The sequence below is a fragment of the Syzygium oleosum genome, unplaced genomic scaffold, assembly GCF_021117445.2.
Source record: "Syzygium oleosum isolate NSW1041296 unplaced genomic scaffold, Sole_v2.1 Sole_v2.27, whole genome shotgun sequence".
Lineage (NCBI taxonomy): Eukaryota > Viridiplantae > Streptophyta > Magnoliopsida > Myrtales > Myrtaceae > Syzygium > Syzygium oleosum.
The window spans coordinates 2,981,415-3,000,451 of NW_026607511.1; the positions used below are offsets into that span (position 1 = coordinate 2,981,415).

Below are 19,037 nucleotides of genomic sequence, written 5' to 3' on the forward strand. Positions count from 1 at the left end.
TTAAAAGGACCCTTCGATACTTCGGAAGTCAGTGACACGTGCGTATGAGATGAGAAAAGAAAGAGCGGCAAAGTGTGCTAGGGTTACGGCACTATTACGATCACAATGAGATGTACTTATGTAACTATAGGAGGTGTGAGAAGCTTTGCTCCTCGAGTACGAGCACGTCCCCCTTTTGGACCAATTGCTCCTTTGCACTCGCATGGTCAAATAATGCCCACAAAAATAAGATGTTGTAGGACTGATCTGGTGATCGGGCTTGGACCGATGTATGAAACTGGGCCTTGGACAGGAAATAGGCCCGATATATTCTTGATTGGACAAGCTAAAGCCCAATAAAAGGGGCGAGTTTTTTTGCTACAATAGATTTCCGTCATTGTATGGAGTTTAAATTCTCGGTGCATAATGCAACGAGTCTCGAAGATTTTTCACGCGGATACTTCTGCAACATATAACTCGAGTCTTTTCATATGGTGTTTAAATTTTTATACAAATAATGGACAGAACCGCCGGGCCAAACGAATTCGTGTTCACTGGACTTGATTATAGTCGTGGATGCTCACCCTGTCCTCTCGAGTCCCGCTAGGTCCGAGGTCGAATGGAGAGGACATATAGGAAATGATTTCACGTGAGAAAGCCGGACCTAGTCCACAGATTCGGTGAATAAACAACCTATGTTTGTGTCATCATATATAAGACAAGTTAGTAAAGAATGATCCATCCACTTGGTCGTACATATGCAGAATCATATCTAGGAGTTTAACTAGTGGAATATCTCCCTGACCCTATCATTCCCTTCTTCTCCCCCGAAACTTCCCACGTTTCCTCTGGTCCTCTACCCTCTCCTTCTCCAATGGCTCTCGTCAGAGCTCCGTCCTCTCTCCCCTCCAAGTCCCTCCTCCGCCCTCCCTCCTCCCGGCACCGCCGCCCCTTCCTTCCCCTCCCCGCCGCCGCCAGACCCATCTCGGCCGTCCACGCGACGGACCCGCCTCCCCTTCCTTCTTCGTCCTCGGCCTCCGCGGTCAGCCCGAGATGGGCCCCCGAGAGCTGGAAGGCCAAGAACGCCCTCCAGCTCCCCGACTACCCGGACCCGGACGCGCTCGCGTCCGCGCTCGGGACCCTCGAGTCGTTCCCGCCCATCGTCTTCGCCGGGGAGGCGCGGAGCCTGGAGGAGAGGCTCGGCCAGGCGGCCATGGGGGACGCTTTCTTGCTCCAGGGCGGCGACTGCGCGGAGAGCTTCAAGGAGTTCAACGCCAACAACATCCGCGACACCTTCCGGGTGATCCTCCAGATGAGCATCGTGCTCACGTTCGGCGGCCAAATGCCCGTCATCAAGGTTGGTTCAGGATCCGTGATCGTCAGTGGTAGTGTTTTATTTGTTGAATTGCGTTCAAAAATTGGTTTTTTTTTTCTTGGGTCCTCTCTCTATCTCTTGGTCTGCATGCGTCGTTTGGTGCTTGGACATCTAGGAGTTGGTGATTTTTCTTGTGTTGAAATTCGAGAGTTCAATGAAAACCGTGCCTTTAATTACATGGCTTGCATGGATAGATCCTGTTTCCCCGGCAAGAACTCAACGTTGTGTTATTTGTTGACTCCAATTTCACCCCCTCAATTCGTTAATGTCTTATTGTAAATCGAACAGGGCGATTTGATTAGTAGAGACTTTTGCTTGTGTGAGACTGGTTGACATTTTGAACTCATTCGGTTCCCTGTACTAAAACCAAATGCGTCCCAATGTGTAGCTGAATTTGAGATCCTCTGCCTTGTGCTTGAGTTGAATAATTCATTTGGTGAACCCCATTGACACCAGGAAGTTCTGATTTTTCGTTTAATTTGCTTGAGGATCTTCTCATGTTGATCATACTGATTTTCTTGTGCTTTGTACATTTAGGAAAAATTTAATTGTTTTGCTATTTTCGTTAAGAAAACATTGTACAACTCCAGTTGAGGTGAACAGCGGTGCATATTGTACTGCTATCAGAATTCAACAGTGCTCTGTTATTACCTATGGAAAGAAATTGAACAATGAATAGATGAGGCTTGGCTTTATGCCAAATTGTTTTTTTTCTGCACCTGCCTTGGCCTTTTTGGGTCTTAAGACCTCACGCATGCATTTTTCTTTGACTACGTGTTCCGTGACTTAAGAGAGGAAGTTGAAGTACATCAAGTTTCCAGAGGATGATTATTTGTAACGTCAAGAACTTCAAAAATTGACTTTACATAAAATCTAGTGTGATCAATTGTAGCATTTTGAAGTGAGAGGTTGACTTTGCAACTGAGGGTCAAGGCTATGGTCACATATTCTTTTCTCTTCACTTCATGACTGATGGTTTGATGAACTAATATCTGATCCGTTCGATGTGAGGCCATTTCTGGATTGGAGTGAATCATTATCTACTAAGATTGGCGTGCCATGTTTGCTGTAAATATGCCTTTTTCCCCTCCCCTTTCAATGGTGCATTAGGTGACCATTGGATATATTTTCTTTTCCTATGGCTGCCTTTTCGGAGGATCAGAAATCATTGTTATTACTTTTTAGGTAGGGAGAATGGCTGGACAGTTTGCAAAGCCCAGATCTGAACCATTTGAAGAGAAAGATGGAGTGAAGCTGCCCAGTTACAGAGGAGACAATATAAATGGCGATGCATTTGATGAAGTATCAAGAGTCCCAGATCCCCAGAGAATGATTCGGGCCTACACTCAGTCTGTGGCTACTTTGAACCTTCTGAGAGCTTTTGCAACCGGAGGATATGCGGCCATGCAACGAGTCACACACTGGAATTTGGATTTTACAGAGCACAGTGAGCAAGGTGACAGGTACCTTTTGCACTCCCCTAAGTTTCAAGTCAAATGATCCATTTTCATTTGCAGGCTTTTATGCTTCAATTTCCAATAACAAGTCGCTTTCTTTTCTTATTCTCCTTCTGTAGTTCGGTTCCCCAAAAAGATTGGGCTTTATCATTTTAAAGTAAGAATGAATGGCTTACTTTTGGCAAGCCACAGATGGAACTTTAATGGTCTCATTTAGGCATGATGTAGACAAATTGCTGCTATATCACTATGCTTCTTAAATTAAAAGTCGTTCCCCCTCTTTCCTGCTGATAATATTTTAGGGTCAAACGAAGGGCAACAGTTTGGGGGATGCTTTCTAGATTACTTCTTCTTCTTTTTTTCAAACTAGATTACTTCTTGAAGTCCTAATATTCTAATGTCCTGTAAAATGCTGCTGTTGAAAAAATTTAATGTTTGGTTAAGTTCACTACTGTGGTATAATGCTGTTACATATTCATCTTTTATTTCCACTTACTGTCAGTAGCTAATTTGCTTTTGCTAGCTAGATCTTTCTAACAATAAAGCTGTGCCAATCTAATTGTACTGATTCTTTTACTTCAGATGAGATTCGAACATCCTAATTCAACACTAGCAGGAAAATGCACAAGGAAATTTGCTTTGTCATGGATCTTTTTGGTGGGTGTGCTTGCAGATATGTGGAATTTAATATTAAAACGATCCATATATGATTTATAATGCCTTTAAGAAGCAGTATAACAGAGCTGAGATCTGAAGAGAGGTTGAGTGATCTCAGCCTCAATCTATGGAGGCTCTGGATAAATTCTAGGCTCTATGAAGTTTTGATTCTATCCTTTAAATTTGAGCAGTGTGAGAAGGTTACAGGACCCTAAGTCTTTTGGTATCATTTGATGCTTCTATTCAAAGCCAAAACAAAGAGTAACATGAAAATTTTTTCTCTTTTTAAAATTTGAACATTCCTAGTTAAAATCTGAACTGAGAATAGATTCACATAACAATAGAATTTAGTGGGTCGGTAAAAATGCTGACATTTGAGTTTGTTGGTTCGCATTTTGCCAGATATCGTGAACTGGCTCATAGGGTGGACGAAGCCCTGGGTTTCATGGCTGCCGCTGGTCTTACAGTTGATCACCCAATAATGACTACAACTGAATTCTGGACTTCTCATGAGTGCTTGCTTTTGCCCTATGAGCAAGCTCTAACCAGAGAGGACTCAACTTCTGGACTTTACTATGACTGCTCTGCCCACATGCTTTGGGTTGGGGAACGTACACGTCAACTCGATGGTGCTCATGTTGAGTTCCTGCGAGGTGTCTCCAACCCCCTTGGTATAAAGGTATGAAGGTGTCTCTAAAGTGTGTTTGGGATGATTTAAGCTTTTAACATTACTTCTGCTTTTACTTCTAGCGTTTTTTCTTGATAGTACGGATTTGAAATAGAACGGCCCCTATAATTTATTCATGATTATAACTTCTAAGAATTGTTGGTGTTGGAACTTAAAATCAGCACATACACTATCCTTAGTAGACAAGTTTAATCTTGGAATCTTTTTAAGTGGCAAAGAAAAATCTCTGTCAAGCTTTTCTGTCCGAAAGGTGGGCGAAATGTCTTTGTGGATCTTTCTTGTTTTGCAAGTCAGTATTTCAGTTGGTCTGAAATCATGACCTAATTGATGTGTTCTAAATGTATTATATGCTTGTTATGAAGCATTTCTGAATTGTGATGCAGGTGAGCGACAAGATGGACCCAAATGAGCTTGTTAGGCTTATAGACATTCTGAATCCTAGGAATAAGCCCGGCAGGATAACGGTGATTGTGAGAATGGGAGCAGAGAACATGAGAGTCAAGCTTCCTCATCTGATAAGAGCAGTTCGCAGGGCTGGTCAAATTGTGACTTGGGTTAGTGATCCAATGCATGGAAACACCATCAAAGCTCCTTGTGGACTCAAGACTCGATCTTTCGATGCGATTAGGGTAAGATTCTTTTCAAATTTCATTTTAATGGCTGCTTAATAAGCTCCTAATGGAATTGAGGATCCTTTCTTCCTTTTAGCCTGATAATGGAGTCCATCATTGGCCTCAGTTAACTCAATCTAAATGTGCATTGAAATGCTTAATGAATGTAGAAGTAAGGTTGATAACAAAGAGTAGCCATTCATTCGCTTGTTGGGTATCACTTAATTCTTTTAATTTCCTCGTTCTAGATCATTAACTTTGTGATATTTGTAGTCATACGGATTTCTGGTCTCTGTAAAGTTGCCCATGGTATATCTTTGTAGGCCGAGCTAAGAGCATTTTTCGACGTGCATGATCAAGAAGGAAGTTACCCCGGTGGAGTTCACCTGGAGATGACCGGGCAGAACGTCACGGAATGCGTGGGAGGCTCCCGCACCATAACCTACAACGACCTCAGCTCGCGTTACCACACCCACTGCGACCCGAGGCTGAATGCCTCCCAATCGCTGGAGCTCGCGTTCATCATCGCTGAGCGGTTAAGGAAGAGACGGCTCGGACCTCGGAACCCTGTGTCTTCTTTCCGGCTCTAAGGAGGCTCTCCTCGATCCCGTCGCGAATCCAACATGGTTCCATGCTCCTTTTGCAGTTACAGATGCAGAACATAGTAGGTGGTGTGTGAAAGGATGCTGAGTTTTAGTATTGAAACGTGAACGTGACTGTATGCTATATTCACATAGACTTGGATATTATATTTTGTTTCTTTTTTTGAAGAAATTAGTGCCATATGGACAGCCACGTGTCAATTTGCGAATTGTAGGGAGTGTTTTTGTTTTTTTTGGGTCAAAAGTGAGGAGTCTTTGATTGCGCAAATTTGGTAGAGAAATAGATTAGCATACATCCTATTGCTATAATGATATAAAACATGATATCAAAGTGGGACGTGTAATCGTTTCTAGGCATAAAATCTACAATGAGACGAGTACTTCTAGTGGATTTATTGAGAAAAATCATGCAATTCTGTTCGATCCGGTTATAACATAACTTACCATTTTTTTGTATTGTCCGGAAATGACTTAAGTATTATTTTTTGAAGTGATACTTCGAATAAGAGACCGAGACGGTGAGACGGTATGTAGGGCGCGTTTGGGAGAGCTTTTAGGCAAACGACCTTATATTTCGTCAAGTTTCTTTTTTTTTTTTTTTGTATTCCCAGATTAAAAAAAAGGAGTTTGGGTCGGCATTGAGATTGGTCTTTAAGTTTGTGAATTTTTTATAGGATAAAAACAGTTTAGATTAGAATAAGGATCCGTGCTAAAATCAATATTTTTTATGAGGGAAAAACAAGTGAGTTTTTTTGGAAAAAGCCACAAAAAACCTTAAAATTTTGCTCGCTGTGACATATTTACCCTAAACTATTTTTTGTGAAACCAAAAACCGTAAAATTGTACTGATGTGGCACATTTACCAAAAAAAAATTTCTGTGACATCAAAAACCCCAAACTTCTACTCGTGTGACTTGTTTACCCCAAACTTTTTTCTGCGACACCAAATTTTTGGGATAAATGTGTCTCAAGGATACAAGTTTGGGGTTTTTCGTATCACAAAAAAAAGTTTGGGGTAAATGTATCACACTCTACGAGTTTAGGGTAAATGTATGTCATATAGGTGCAAGTTTGGGGTAAATATGTCATAGTGATAGAGGTGGCCATGGTTCGGAACCGGCGGTTCCGATTCGTGGCCAAGTGTGAACCGGAACCATCCGGTTCCGGTTCCGGGCCGGTTCCGATTTTTTTTTTCTGTTTTTTTTCTTTTCCTTTTCCTTTTCTTTTTTTTTTCTTCCTCCGCGGCCGGCCATAGCCGAGGCCGGCGCGGAGGTCGCCGGCCTCGCGAGGCGGCCCTCGCCGGCGTGCCGGGCGAGGCCGGCCTCGCCCGGCCCAGCGAGGCCGGCCTCGCCCGGACGCCGGCGAGGTCGAGCCTCGCCGTTGCGGCGAGGCCGAGCCTCGCCGGCGTCGGCAAGGCCGGCCTCGGCCGGCCCGGCGAGGGCCGCCTCGCCCGACGCCGGCGAGGGCCCCTCGCCCGACGCCGGCGATCTCCGCGCCGGCCCGGCCATGGCGGCCGCGGAGGCCATGGCTGCTCGGAAGTGCTGCGCAATGGTCAGGCTGAAGCTCGCGCAGCTTTTTTTTTTTTTTAATTTTTAATTTTTTTTCGCGTAACCGAGCCGGACCGGTTCCGGCCAGTTCAAATTTTCCTCGGAACGGAACCGGGCCCGTATGCCACGGGCCGGTTCCGGTTCCAACCGCGGCCCGGTCAACGGGCCGGTCCCGGGTTTGACCGGGCCGGTTCCGGTCCGGTTCCGGGCCAAAACCGGCCCGTGGCCACCTCTACATAGTGAATATAATTTAGGGCTTTTAATGGCTTTTATCCTTTTTTTTTTTAAGGGAATTAGGTTTTTTTTTTTTTCCTTCGTTGACCTGTCAAAAATTTTAGGAAAAAAAAAAGACCGATATACCAAATTTGGCCGGACAAAGAGCAATGTTCCGTTGGTGGGATAAGAGGCCTGCCAAACACACGTGACAAAAGCTAGGATCCATTGGTCGCGTGGGTTTGCGCTCCGCTCCCTTCTCCGCCCCCTCGCCGGTGTCCCTCCGCCATCCTCCGCCGTCGACGGTACTCTCTCTCTCTCTCTCTCTCTCTCTCTCTTTAGGAGGTGGCTGCTGAAAGCTGGTTCGCCACCTTGATCGCATCTGACGTGTTAGATTAAATGCTTCTGTGAGAGCTGCGGCGTTTAGGATCTATCGCTGCCTGGAGATCTAGTCGAAGTTGATTGATCGTCGGCGGCTACGAGTGACTGCTACCGAACCCTTGATTGTCGATCCCGCTCCCGAGGAAATTTGATTGCTTTTGAGTTGGCTACTCCCAGTTCCATGTCGATCGTGAGGGAGAAGGAATGGCGGGACTTTAGCTCGTTTCTATGGGGTCGAGTTCCTCTCTTGGTTTTGTATACCGGAGTTTGTAATCTCATTTATGTGGACTCCTCGGTTCTTGAGTAACCAATTGGTGAAGAGGGCGATGTTGAGGATGGGGTGTGAGATTGGTGTTGTGCAGATTTCTCCCGTTTATTAACTCTTGGGCTGACAGACATGTATCTCTGTTTTTAGGCATGATCCAGGAGTAAGAGCGTTGCAAGTGAATTATAATCTGTATAGGATCGCTCGAATGTCTACTGCACAGCCTCTGAAGAAGTTAGTCTCGGGCGTTGTCCTTGACTTGGATGGCACTCTTTTGAACACAGGTGGGTTTTTTATTTTTGTATGTCGTGTCCACATGCCATTCCATAGTCTTGTCGTTCTTTCACCTGTCTTTCCGTTGTGAAGACAATTCATGAAATGAGCCATTTTTGTCATCTGTGCATCTGTATGTGTTTTCTGTATTGGTCAAGATGCAATTTGAATAGGATCAATTTTAGTCAGAGGGCCATATTGTCCCCTCATAATCTGATGCAGTAGGCAAACACTAGAACTTTCTGGACGAAAAGCATACTTGGAGTGTTTAAAAAAACTATGGTTGAATTCGTATTTTAATGAAGAATCCGATGTCTATGAGTGCTTAAATAATCTAGTGTCTTTGCCTATGTTTTTTTTTTTGGTAAGGATGTCTTTGCCTATGTTGAAGTCCATCCTTTTGACAAATTTGTTATTTTCCATTCATTGCAGATGGCATTGTAAGTGAGATTTTAAAAGTATTCTTGGTTAAATATGGAAAACAGTGGGATGGTAGAGAAGCTCTTAAAATAGCAGGGAAGACACCATTTGAGTCTGCGGCTGTTATAGTTGAAGATTATGGGCTTCCTTGTGCAACAGAAGAACTCATCTCTGAAATCACTCCGATGTTTAGTAATCAGTAATTGAGCTATAAACTTTGTTTAAATTTGTTGCATGCTTATTTCGTATTCAGAGATTTTTAAGACCCGCATTTTGTGATATTATGTATTTCATCAAACAGAGACATTACAGACATTCATTTTATGTATGGCTGAGATCCTAAATTCCTTTTAACCAATGATACCCTATTAGGTCATGTCTGATGGTACATTCTTTGTATTCGTATATAAAGTGTGGTGACAAAATTCTTCTATTAAAAGATGTGCAGTTCATTTGATCAAGACAAGCAATTCATGCGTGGGTTATTATGTTTTCTTGACAACCACTCCACTTGCAATGTCAGGCAGTTGTTTGGTGAATAGAGAAGTTATTAGCAGCTTGCTTTGCATGCACTGTAATACTTGTTGGAGATTTTTTAATTGCTCGGTCATTTGATCTCGGTGCAGATGGTGCAAAATTAAGGCACTTCCAGGTGCCAACCGGTTAATAAAGCATTTGAAACGGCATGAAGTACCAATGGCACTGGCATCTAATTCTCCAAAAGCAAACATTGAAACGAAGATATCTAATCATCAAGGTAGGTACTTCATATCCTTGAAGTCCTTTGACCTGCAGTTGGGACTGCTAAACCAACTATGCATTAAAACATAGGTTGGAAGGACTCATTTTCTGTCATCATTGGGGGCGATGAAGTGAGGAACGGAAAACCATCTCCTGAAATGTGAGAGCTATATATTAATATTGTATAGTCATCTTCACATCATTCAAATTACTAGTAATGGAGTATCTTCTTCTGAACTGTAGCCTTTGCTATGAATTCCAGATTTCTTGAAGCAGCTAATAGATTAAAGATCGAACCTTCTAACTTGCTGGTTATTGAAGATTCTGTGTAAGTGATTTATATCGTCAACAGTGATAATTTTGCCCTTTGCTCTGGCATTATGAATCTTCTGCTTCATAAGTGTCGTGAGGTTGTCATTATGCTCACTTCTCAGTTCCACATTACGGTGTGATTCGTCAGAAAATTGGATCAATCTTTCCCACAATTGGCATTGCATTGAGGTTACGAATTACTTGGTGTTGCTATCGTTTGTCAAAATAGTTTCTATCAGCACAAACTTTGGGTCTTTCTTTCTTCTCTCCCTGTCTAAAATATATATTCATATTGACTGGTCCATTTATTCAATTAATAAAAAGTATAAAATGGTCATGAGCATTCTCGATATTTTTGCTAGGTGTATGTTACCAATGAGTTTCCATACTGGATAGTTTTGGTAGGATTACATCTTCCTATTCTGTTTTTCCTTGTCTTTGTCGTCTAAAGGAGAGCTTCGATTAAGGTAGCATTGTGGAGGGCCTTCCTTTGTACATTGTATACGTCATCCTGGAATGAGTCCACCATCTCCCGGTCGCATCGGACTCTTTTTCATGTCTGGGCCATTATTTTCCCAGTTTTCACTTGTTTATTCAATGTCAGACCTGGTGTTACTGCTGGCAAGGCTGCCGGAATGGAAGTAGTTGCTGTGCCATCCCTTCCCAAACAGAATCACCTTTACACTTCAGCCGACGAGGTCATCAACTCATTACTTGATTTGAGACCTGAAAAGTGGGGCTTGCCTCCATTTCAAGATTGTAAAACGCTAGACCTTCACTCGCGTTTATGCTTTATGATAGCTAGCTTTATCATGTCAGCTTCTTATTCAGAAGATTGGTTTTAATGGCAGGGATCGAGGGCACTTTGCCAATAGAACCATGGCATGTCGGTGGCCCTGTCATCAAGGGATTTGGTCGTGGCTCCAAAGTTCTTGGGATTCCAACAGGTACTGTCAGATACCTCTCCCTCCCCCCCTGCCCCCCCCTCCTTTTCTGGTGTGATGATATTGTTCTTCGTTCGTTGTTGTTGTTTCCACTTCACCGCGATATTGGATACGTAAGCATTGAAGTGCCATCTCTCTTAACAAATAATATATTAAGTAGCAGTGTTTTAGATCCTCTTTTAATTTCCAGACAGGAAAATGCGAAGTTGTTCTTATTGTGATATTTTAGACTACTATTATACTAGTAACGAATGAATCCCACAGATGCATATTTGATACTGCTTTTAGTTTCTCATACTTCAGCTCAAACGTTTGTGATTGCCAATTCTATGTCATTTTTTTTTATAGCTTCAAGAGTTTGGTACTTAGACTAACCGTTCCCCTTATAAAACATTTTTCTTATCCAGCAAATCTATCGACAGAAGGATATTCAGATCAACTCACGGAACATCCCTCCGGAGTGTATTTTGGTTGGGCTGGACTATCAGCCAGAGGCATCTATAAAATGGTCATGAGCATCGGTTCGAATCCATACTTTGACAACAACGAAAAGACAATCGTAAGTGATCCCAACAGATGGTGCAATCTGCAATCACTTTCTCCTTCCGCAACTCGCTTTATTGGATTTCTTTTCTGTAGGAGCCCTGGTTGTTGCACAAGTTCAACGAGGATTTCTATGGGGAGGAACTGCGTCTTGTTATCGTCGGCTATATACGACCAGAGGTATCATCTAAACTCGCATCTCTTTTACTCTGGCATTTCTTCTGTTTCAGGCAAATCGAGTACGAGATTGTGCTCCTCTTTGGCTATTAAGGCTCACATAAATCTGCTATGGAAACATCAGGCGAATTTCCCGTCGCTCGAGAGCCTAATTGCAAAGATCCATGAGGATGGGGAAACCGCGGAGAGAGCTCTCGATTTGCCATTGTATGCGAAGTACAGGGATGACCCGTATCTGAAAACGCCTTGACAACGGGCATTTCCCATTCGCAATTAACAGTGTAGACGACCGTATCCTATTGTTGGGAACAAAAACCGAACCGATTTCACGACATTGCAAGGAATCACCAAAGTCCTTACTCAATTGAGCATGATAATATAAGAGGCTTGTAACCGCTAATCCATGAACATCTTGTATCTATGAACCAGGAAAGGCAGGAAGCAGATGGTCATCTCATGCCAATCACAATAATTCAGGTACAAGCAATTCGATGGAGACATTGTTTCTGCGACTCAGAAACTGGTTTGGAGACATTGGAGTCCAGCACTAAGATTTTTAAAAAGATTGCTTTCTTTTCAGAAATTTTTTCTGGGTGTTTGTGATAGGTGAAGGCAAAGCTGCAATTATTGCATACAACCAAAACCATTGGATGGAAAAGGTTTGAGTCGTCCTCCTTTGCATCTTCTGGGGCATATTCTTGAAGCATATATGGAACCTCGTAGTAGTTATAATTAGAACCGAAATGGACCGACAAAGAAACTCAAAAATTAGTTCCGTCCCCCGATGCAAATGCTGTAAAATTGAGGTCCTAGCAACTGCAAATCTGCTGATTTTCCGGGGACGTATGTTGCAAGTGAGAGCAAACAGAGAACATGAGCATATATGCCCGAAGGAAAACGTGCAAAACGTGGAAGGACATAGAGTGAAAGAGCAAAACAAAGGACATGAGCACAAGCTACACATGCTATTTTGATTTTGAGCATATGTTAAAATAATTCAAAACTTAAAAAAATGTTTTAACGCCGACCTATGTTGTTTGGTCAAAAGTTATGGGCCAAATTTTGGTCAAGAAAATTATTTTTAGCGATTATTAAAGCATTGTTGCACTTAGAAAGGTAAAAGAAAATCCAAGATTGTTTAGGGTTTACTCATCTGTAGCAGCAACATTTTTCCATCATTCTAGAATTGTTTATCGAGCATCATCAATTTGCGAGGACAAAATTCAAATAAATATAATTATCATCGACTTAGTTGTATATTTTTTTAGGAAATGTAATGGGGGCAAAGTTATCGTTTTAGGCAAGCACTAATTTTGCATATCTTAAAAACTCTGGCTAAATTTACGTCCGCCCCTGACTGCATAAAGGACGTTCATAACATATAATTTACGTCGAATGTTGCCAAATCCAAGGATAAACAAATCATTTCGAAAAGAATAGAATCGAATCATTAAATAATGTAGGGTATAAGAACCCCACAGGATTTAAATTTAATTTGAAAAAAAGCAATTTGAAGAATCCCAATTAAATAAATGAAATGATCGACCCAAGAAAAAAAAAAATCAATGCTTTACCCCCCAAAAAGGGGTCTGTCGCATTATATTGTCTCTGCATTCACAGCATCATTACCATAACATCAGGCCCACAAAAAGCAGAAGACTTCACTTTATTTTTCAACACATTTTCATCATTTCTTTCATTTATATATATTTATAATATTTTTTCTTTACCTAAAAGCAAGACGTGCCAAAGAAAGATTTAAAAAAAAGTAAAAAGCAAAAAGAAACCCCATAGAAAAAAACAAGAGAAACTCATCCTTATCCCAACATCCCTCGAACCTCGCGACACAGGACACTGACCGCCGCTAATTCCCGGCCTAAACCCGGTCCGAATTGAGGTTCGACTCGGTTCACCCGGTCGAACCGTGTACCAAGTCTAGACAGAGTTTTAATACAACAGTAACAGCGAACCAAACCCCCCACAATATCTACAGACCGCGGTGCATGGATGACGACGATCGGTCCCACGTGGCGCGATCACAAGAGGGTCTTGCACGCCGACGTCTCCGGGTCCCACATCGCCGGCAGCAGGAACTTCCGGCCGCCGAGCCCGTGGGCGTTGTAGCTCGCCCCGGTCACCTTGTCCACCAGGAGCCGGCCCGGATACCCCGGGTACGCGCCCGACCCGTATATCCCCGTGCACGCCGACACGGCCTCCAGCGGCGCGTTCGCCGGGCCCTGGAAGTACCCGCCCCCGAACGGGTTCGTGACGGCGCCGGCGAGGAGCGTCGCCAGGTTGATCACCATGCCGTCGGCCCCGACGTCGCCGCTCGGCGCCACCAGCGGCGGCGTCTGCGGGCCGTACATGGGCTGGTGGAACGGCCACGCGCACTGCCCCGGGCACTGCGTCTCCGAGTTCCCGACCCAGACGAAGGCCGACCCGGGCCGGGACGACCCGTGAGTCCCGCAACGCATGCAGAACCCGTCCACGGCGACGTCCGCGGCCGTCAGGACAACGGTGATGGTGCCGGCGACGGCGTTGAACTTCCCGGCGAGGGCGCGGAGGTGGCGGTTATTGAGGGACTTCCCGAGGGTGTACGCCTCGTGGAGGGCCTGCCTCCCGACGACGAGGTTGGAGCTGCCGCCCTTGTACTTCTCGGTGGTGCGCCACCAGGAGGCGGCGGAGGGGGGAACGGAGCGGGCGGAGCCGAGGGAGCGGATGAAGTCGACGATGACGGAGCGCTGGGTGGGGCTGAAGCGACCGTACCAGACGAGGTCGACGGTGACGTTGCCCTTCAGGAGAGCACCGTCGTGGTACTTGAGGACGAGGGGCTGTTGCTGGACAAGGGCGGCGGTGGAGGAGGAGATGGAGCTCGAGAAGAGGAAGAGGAAGAAGAAGAGGGAGAGAGCGAGAGAGTGAGAAGCCATTGATGTGACTTCGAAGCTTTGACAGAGAGAGATTGAGAGAGAGAAGAGAGAGACGAGTGCGAAAAAAATACGAAGGGAGATGGTATTTATAGTGGGAAGAGGAGAGGAGAGGGAGACAGCTGTGGGAGAGAGCTAAGTATTTTTTTTTTCTATCCATCGTTTTTATATATTGTTAATCATATTCGTTTTCTTTTCTTCTGTCCATAATCAAATTCATTTTCTATACATATAGATATGGCCAATTTTGGTTATGGTAGTGCCTGTACGCGATGATGCGATTAAATCAAATATCGGGTCCGATCCATTATACATAATACGATTAAACGTGGATTATTCCTTGTACCGTCGGAACCAGAAATTCTTACTTGAACTTGAGTTTATGAATCAAGTGCAATTTTTGTGATTGGATTTCACCGCATTCACGCAATCATACTAATTTTGATTGATTCGGATTCAATAAATATTAGATCATTAGAAAGATAAAATAAACCATACACGGAATGAGAGAGATAATCAAAAAAGTTTATTATGTACATGATAAAATACACTTAAAACTATGAATCTCATGTCTCGTGAGATAACCATCCACACTGATTTTAAGGCCAAAAGCCCCCAAAAAGAAAAAATCTATGCCCTAGACAGAACTAGCCTTACGTTTTTAAAAGATCCGGAAAAAGTATCTCTTACTCTTGCACAAAATTGGACGCAAATGTACTTTCTATCCAAGATTCTAGGTGGTAGCTGAGGTGATTAATATTTTTTTTTAAGCAAAAAAAAGCTGAGGTGATTAATAATGCGACATTTATTATTAAAAAAAATGAAAAAAAGCGATAATAATTTTAATATCAAGGGAAAGTAATTTATAGTAAGGTAAAAAAGCATTCCTAACATGTTTGGCACCCTCGTCGCTGCTAGCGAACTGATCTCTTGGGTCATGTGCAATTAAGTGATCATCGCGGCGGCAGCTACCCATGACGAGGGGTGGCGAGAGGGGTTCGCCAAATTGAGGATGAAATTGGGTTTGCGAATTCTTTTTTGTGTCTCTTTAATGTAGATTACCTTTCGTTGGATCATTAATTTCATTTTTCAAAATTTTCTATAATGAAAATTTCTCGCGTCAATCTTTTTTTTTCTCTTTAAGTTAAATGATAATTGCACTTGAATTCTTAAAACTTGTCACGAAAGTGAAATTGAGTCCTACAAGTTTCAAAAAAGTACGATCAAATCCTAAAACTTGTAACGAAAGTGAAATCGAGTATTAAAATTTTCAAAAAAGTACAATCAACGAAAGGACTTGATTAGATAAATTTGATAAGTTTTACAACTTAATTACACTTTTTAAAAATTGTAGTACTCAATTATATTTTCGTGATAAATTTTAGTACTTTCAGTGTACATATATCTTATTATTTTTTTAATGTATTTGGTACATGTAACGTAATGGCGTAGGATACTCGTGCGGGCAATAATGAGCGTGCGCAAAAATACAATCATCCCGTGAGAGAGAGAGAGAGAGAGAGAGAATCCGGGGTCAACGTCAAAGGGGTTGCCACGTGGAGAGAACCGGTTGGTGGGCGATGTGTGGATGGGAGTCTCTGCCAGGCTGTGAGGGGGCGAGGGGACGGGGGTTCTTAGGGATGACGTGGCGGTCTGAGCTGTAGCCCGTAGGGGAGGGAGGGGGGAGGCTCGCCGTAGCTTTCTTGACGGGCGGCCCTGTGACTTTAGGGCTTCTAGAGGGACCCCCCCGCCATGCACGCCAATTTTGAAGAGAGCCCCCCCAAAAAAAGAATTAATTAAAAAAATAAATTGGTTGATATTATGTTTGATTATTTAGATGCTAAAAAAATCAAAATAAAAGGACTATTGATTTGTGAATTATTGTGGACCCGTTATTGAGGCGGATGGAAAACAACTTTTCACACGTAGGCATCGCGGTCGTTGATATCATTAGAATGTCCAATACAAAAATTTAGACTGATAGATTGAAAGAGACCTTACGTATATAAAAATCATATAAGCTCAGAGACAAGCAATGTGAATACTTCGACAGACAGTAGCGGTAGAAACAAATGGACAGGATGAATGTGCATTTAGTTTTTCTCCACGATGTTGGAAATTCAAAACGGGTATGTTGTCCCACAACATGGCCCTAGCCTCGGCCTAAAGGAACTCCCTTTTTGTCTCCAGGTACCATTAATAAATATCGAAAAAATTTCGAGTCTCAGAAACTTCCCAATTGAATTTATAAACCTTTGGCAAAAAAGTGCTAAACCTTTAAAATTTGTGCCAATTTAGTCCTAAACCTTTTTTTTGTGTCAGTTCAGTCCTAAACCTTTGCAATTGTGCCAATTTAGTCCTAAACCTTTTTTTAGTGTCAATTCAGTCCTAAACCTTTTGCATTTGTGTTAATTCAGTCCTAAACCTTTTGTCTTTATGCCAATTCAGTCCTTCCGCCCAATTTTGGGTCGGATTTTGCTGATGTGGACGCCGACCGGCTGGTGGCTGGTCACCGGCGCTGACGTAAATAATTTTAATAATACATTTAATATTTTTTTGAATTTTTATTTATTCTTTTCTTTTTTTTTTCTTTTTCCCTCCCCTCCCTCCTTCCTCCAGCTGTTCGCCGAACTGGCAACCGGCCACTGGCGAGGGCGCCTCGTACTGGGCGAGGCTTGCCCTCCCCAGCGACGGAGAAGGCGAGGCCCGACCTCGCCAGATCTGGCGAGGTCAAGCTTCGCCCAACCGCTGGAGGCCGCGGCGAGGGCTCGAGCCTCATCGGCAGCTGGCACGACCTTGCCGAATCTGGCGAGGTAGGGCCTTGCCTTCGCCGTCGCTGGCGAGGGCGAGGGCGAAGGCGACCCTCGCATAGTGCGAGGCTACCCTCGCCAGTGGCCAGTCGCCGGTCCGGCGACCGGCTGAAGGAAGGAGGGAGGGGAGGGAAAAAGAAAAAAAAAGAAAAGAATAAATAAAAATTCAAAAAAAATATTAAAATTGTGCACGTCAACGTTGGTGACCGCCCGCCGGCCGGTCGATGTCCACGTCAGTAAAATCCGGCCCAAAATTGGTCGGAATGACTGAATTGGCACAAAAACAAAAGGTTTAGGACTGAATTGTCACCAATACACAAGGTTTAGGACTAAATTGGCACCAAAAAAAGGTTTAGGACTAAATTGGCACAATTACAAAAGGTTTATGACTAAATTGGCACAAACGCCAAAGATTTAAGACTTTTTTGGCACTTTTGCCCCCCTAACCTCGGCCCCCTTTTTGTCTCCAGGTACCATTAATCAATATCTAAAAAATTTCAAGTCTTGGAAACTTCCCAATTGAATTTATAAATATTTAACTTGTCATTAGAAAGAATTGGAAGAAACAACATGTTTCTCTTTTCAAATGAGGCCCTGCAAGAACTTCTGAATTTACAATCAATTGCCAAAGGCAAGAGCGGAATCGTCATTTCGCTCCAATTCCTCACCCTTTCTCTCCAATTTAGAGGGCACAAAATCATCTCAATTCTGCACCCATTTCTTTCTCGATCTTTCAATTTCACCCCCCACCCACTATTCCATACACTTCCAAAGATAGGATTAGGAGAAAAGATGAGTCTTCATTTGAGGACAATGCATCAAACCATTGCTTCAGTCCAGTCTTGACCCATGATCGTGTGGATCAGATCGCACGGACAGCTCGCCGAATCGCGTTTTGATTTTCACCGGGACGAGTTAGATTAGAATAGATTAGACCCGACCTTGGCTTTGATTGGATGATCTCATGCATTAATTTGCACAGTTTACACCCTAAATTCTGCACCGACTCTCTCATCTCACCTCGCCTCATCGTCACTTCTCACATCTTCTGTCTTTAGTTTTCTCTGCAAAGAGCCTCAAGTTCCACGAAACGCATTGATGGCCAGCGGCGTCCGAATGGGAAAGAGTCTTTGGCTCTTCAAAGAGACTTTGACCTTTTCTACTTTGGAATTTGTGCAAAGCAGAATTTTAGGCCAATTTGCTATATCATTTCTAAATGTTTAATTTATCCAGTGTGATCCATAAGATTTAGCTCAACATGCATTATCGTCCTTGAGCTTTTAATTTGGGATCTTTGAACTTTTGGTAAGTGTTCAATTTAGTTCATGAACTGCATATTGATCATTTTCATAAAATCCATGGACTAATTTGAACACGTACCAAAAATTTTAGGATCACGTTAAATAAATTAAAAGTTTAGGGATGATATTGTAAATTTGGTTAAAATTCAGAGGCATACTAAATCAATTAAAAGTTCAAGGATAACATTGCATGTTGAGCTAAAATTCAAAAATTATTTAATGCTATTTGCCCTAGCATTTTCTTAAATTTGGGTTTAAAGGAGCGTCCATGCACAAAATCCAAAGTAGGAAAGTCGGTCTCCTTTTAAGAGCCATAGGATTCTGTCTCCATTCGGACGCAAGCTGGTCATGTGGGCGTTTTCTTCACGTTGTATTGATGGAGGAGGGATGGTGAGGTGAGGTGAGCTCACATAGTATTATTAGTCGGCCAACCACAAGGAAATTGGGGGGGGATAAAGGTGAAGAGTGTGTGGTACGTCGCGGGGGTGCTTCGAACGCATCCAATTCTTGGTTTATAGCTGGCATGCATGGGAGAGTCAACAAAGCCTCACCCCTTTTTCCTAGAATTGGGTGTCGACCCCGACAAAATTCAAACTCTCTTTCATCGTTTGGTTTCCTTCACCAAATCTCTATGTTCTTATCTCTTATAATGGGACAATATAAGACTCCCTTCGAAGGTCCTTGTGCTCATAATTTTGGACATGACCCGTTTGCACGATATGTCAGCCATTCCAGACGAGAAACGCACTAAAAAAGCACTGGATATAGTACGAGAAGATGCACTTAATTTGTACGTTGGTTCGAATCAACACGTGTT

At 43.1% G+C, this 19,037-nt stretch overlaps 3 protein-coding genes across 4 annotated transcripts; 2 read left to right on the forward strand and 1 right to left on the reverse strand.

Annotated features, from left to right (window-relative positions):
* Nucleotides 1–738: 738 nt before the first annotated feature.
* On the forward strand, nt 739–5,570 carry LOC115691917 (phospho-2-dehydro-3-deoxyheptonate aldolase 2, chloroplastic-like). Its single transcript, XM_030618667.2, has 5 exons — nt 739–1,336; nt 2,540–2,817; nt 3,871–4,147; nt 4,540–4,785; nt 5,091–5,570. The coding sequence occupies exons 1-5, from the start codon at nt 854–856 to the stop codon at nt 5,355–5,357; spliced, it is 1,551 nt and encodes a 516-aa protein (XP_030474527.1). The 5' UTR covers nt 739–853; the 3' UTR covers nt 5,358–5,570.
* Nucleotides 5,571–7,280: 1,710 nt separating this feature from the next.
* On the forward strand, nt 7,281–11,585 carry LOC115691918 (bifunctional riboflavin kinase/FMN phosphatase). Of its 2 annotated transcripts, none has more exons than XM_030618668.2 (11): nt 7,281–7,434; nt 7,926–8,059; nt 8,481–8,667; nt 9,095–9,225; nt 9,300–9,369; nt 9,472–9,537; nt 10,126–10,280; nt 10,373–10,468; nt 10,873–11,024; nt 11,105–11,188; nt 11,310–11,585. In XM_030618668.2, exons 2-11 carry the CDS (start codon nt 7,984–7,986, stop codon nt 11,433–11,435), a joined length of 1,143 nt encoding a protein of 380 aa, XP_030474528.1. In that variant the 5' UTR covers nt 7,281–7,434; nt 7,926–7,983; the 3' UTR covers nt 11,436–11,585. The 2 variants fall into 2 exon arrangements, with proteins under 2 accessions (XP_030474528.1, XP_056159357.1); XM_056303382.1 differs by lacking the exon at nt 7,281–7,434 and adding an exon at nt 7,486–7,743.
* Nucleotides 11,586–12,850: 1,265 nt separating this feature from the next.
* Nucleotides 12,851–14,176, reverse strand: LOC115691920 (protein EXORDIUM-like 2). The gene has a single exon (XM_030618669.2). The coding sequence runs from the start codon at nt 14,110–14,112 to the stop codon at nt 13,222–13,224; it is 891 nt and encodes a 296-aa protein (XP_030474529.1). The 5' UTR covers nt 14,113–14,176; the 3' UTR covers nt 12,851–13,221.
* Between the last annotated feature and the right edge of the window lie 4,861 nt (nt 14,177–19,037).

Excerpts from the sequence above, each read along its gene's own strand:
- LOC115691920 (XM_030618669.2), bottom strand. The coding sequence starts at position 14,112 with ATGGCTTCTCACTCTCTCGCTCTCTCCCTCTTCTTCTTCCTCTTCCTC.
- LOC115691917 (XM_030618667.2), top strand. The coding sequence starts at position 854 with ATGGCTCTCGTCAGAGCTCCGTCCTCTCTCCCCTCCAAGTCCCTCCTC. Across the intron at positions 1,337-2,539 it reads GCCAAATGCCCGTCATCAAG|GTAGGGAGAATGGCTGGACA; the intron begins GTTGGTTCAGGA and ends ATTACTTTTTAG. Across the intron at positions 2,818-3,870 it reads CACAGTGAGCAAGGTGACAG|ATATCGTGAACTGGCTCATA; the intron begins GTACCTTTTGCA and ends GCATTTTGCCAG.
- LOC115691918 (XM_056303382.1), top strand. Across the intron at positions 9,226-9,299 it reads GAAGATATCTAATCATCAAG|GTTGGAAGGACTCATTTTCT; the intron begins GTAGGTACTTCA and ends ATTAAAACATAG. Across the intron at positions 9,370-9,471 it reads GGAAAACCATCTCCTGAAAT|ATTTCTTGAAGCAGCTAATA; the intron begins GTGAGAGCTATA and ends TATGAATTCCAG.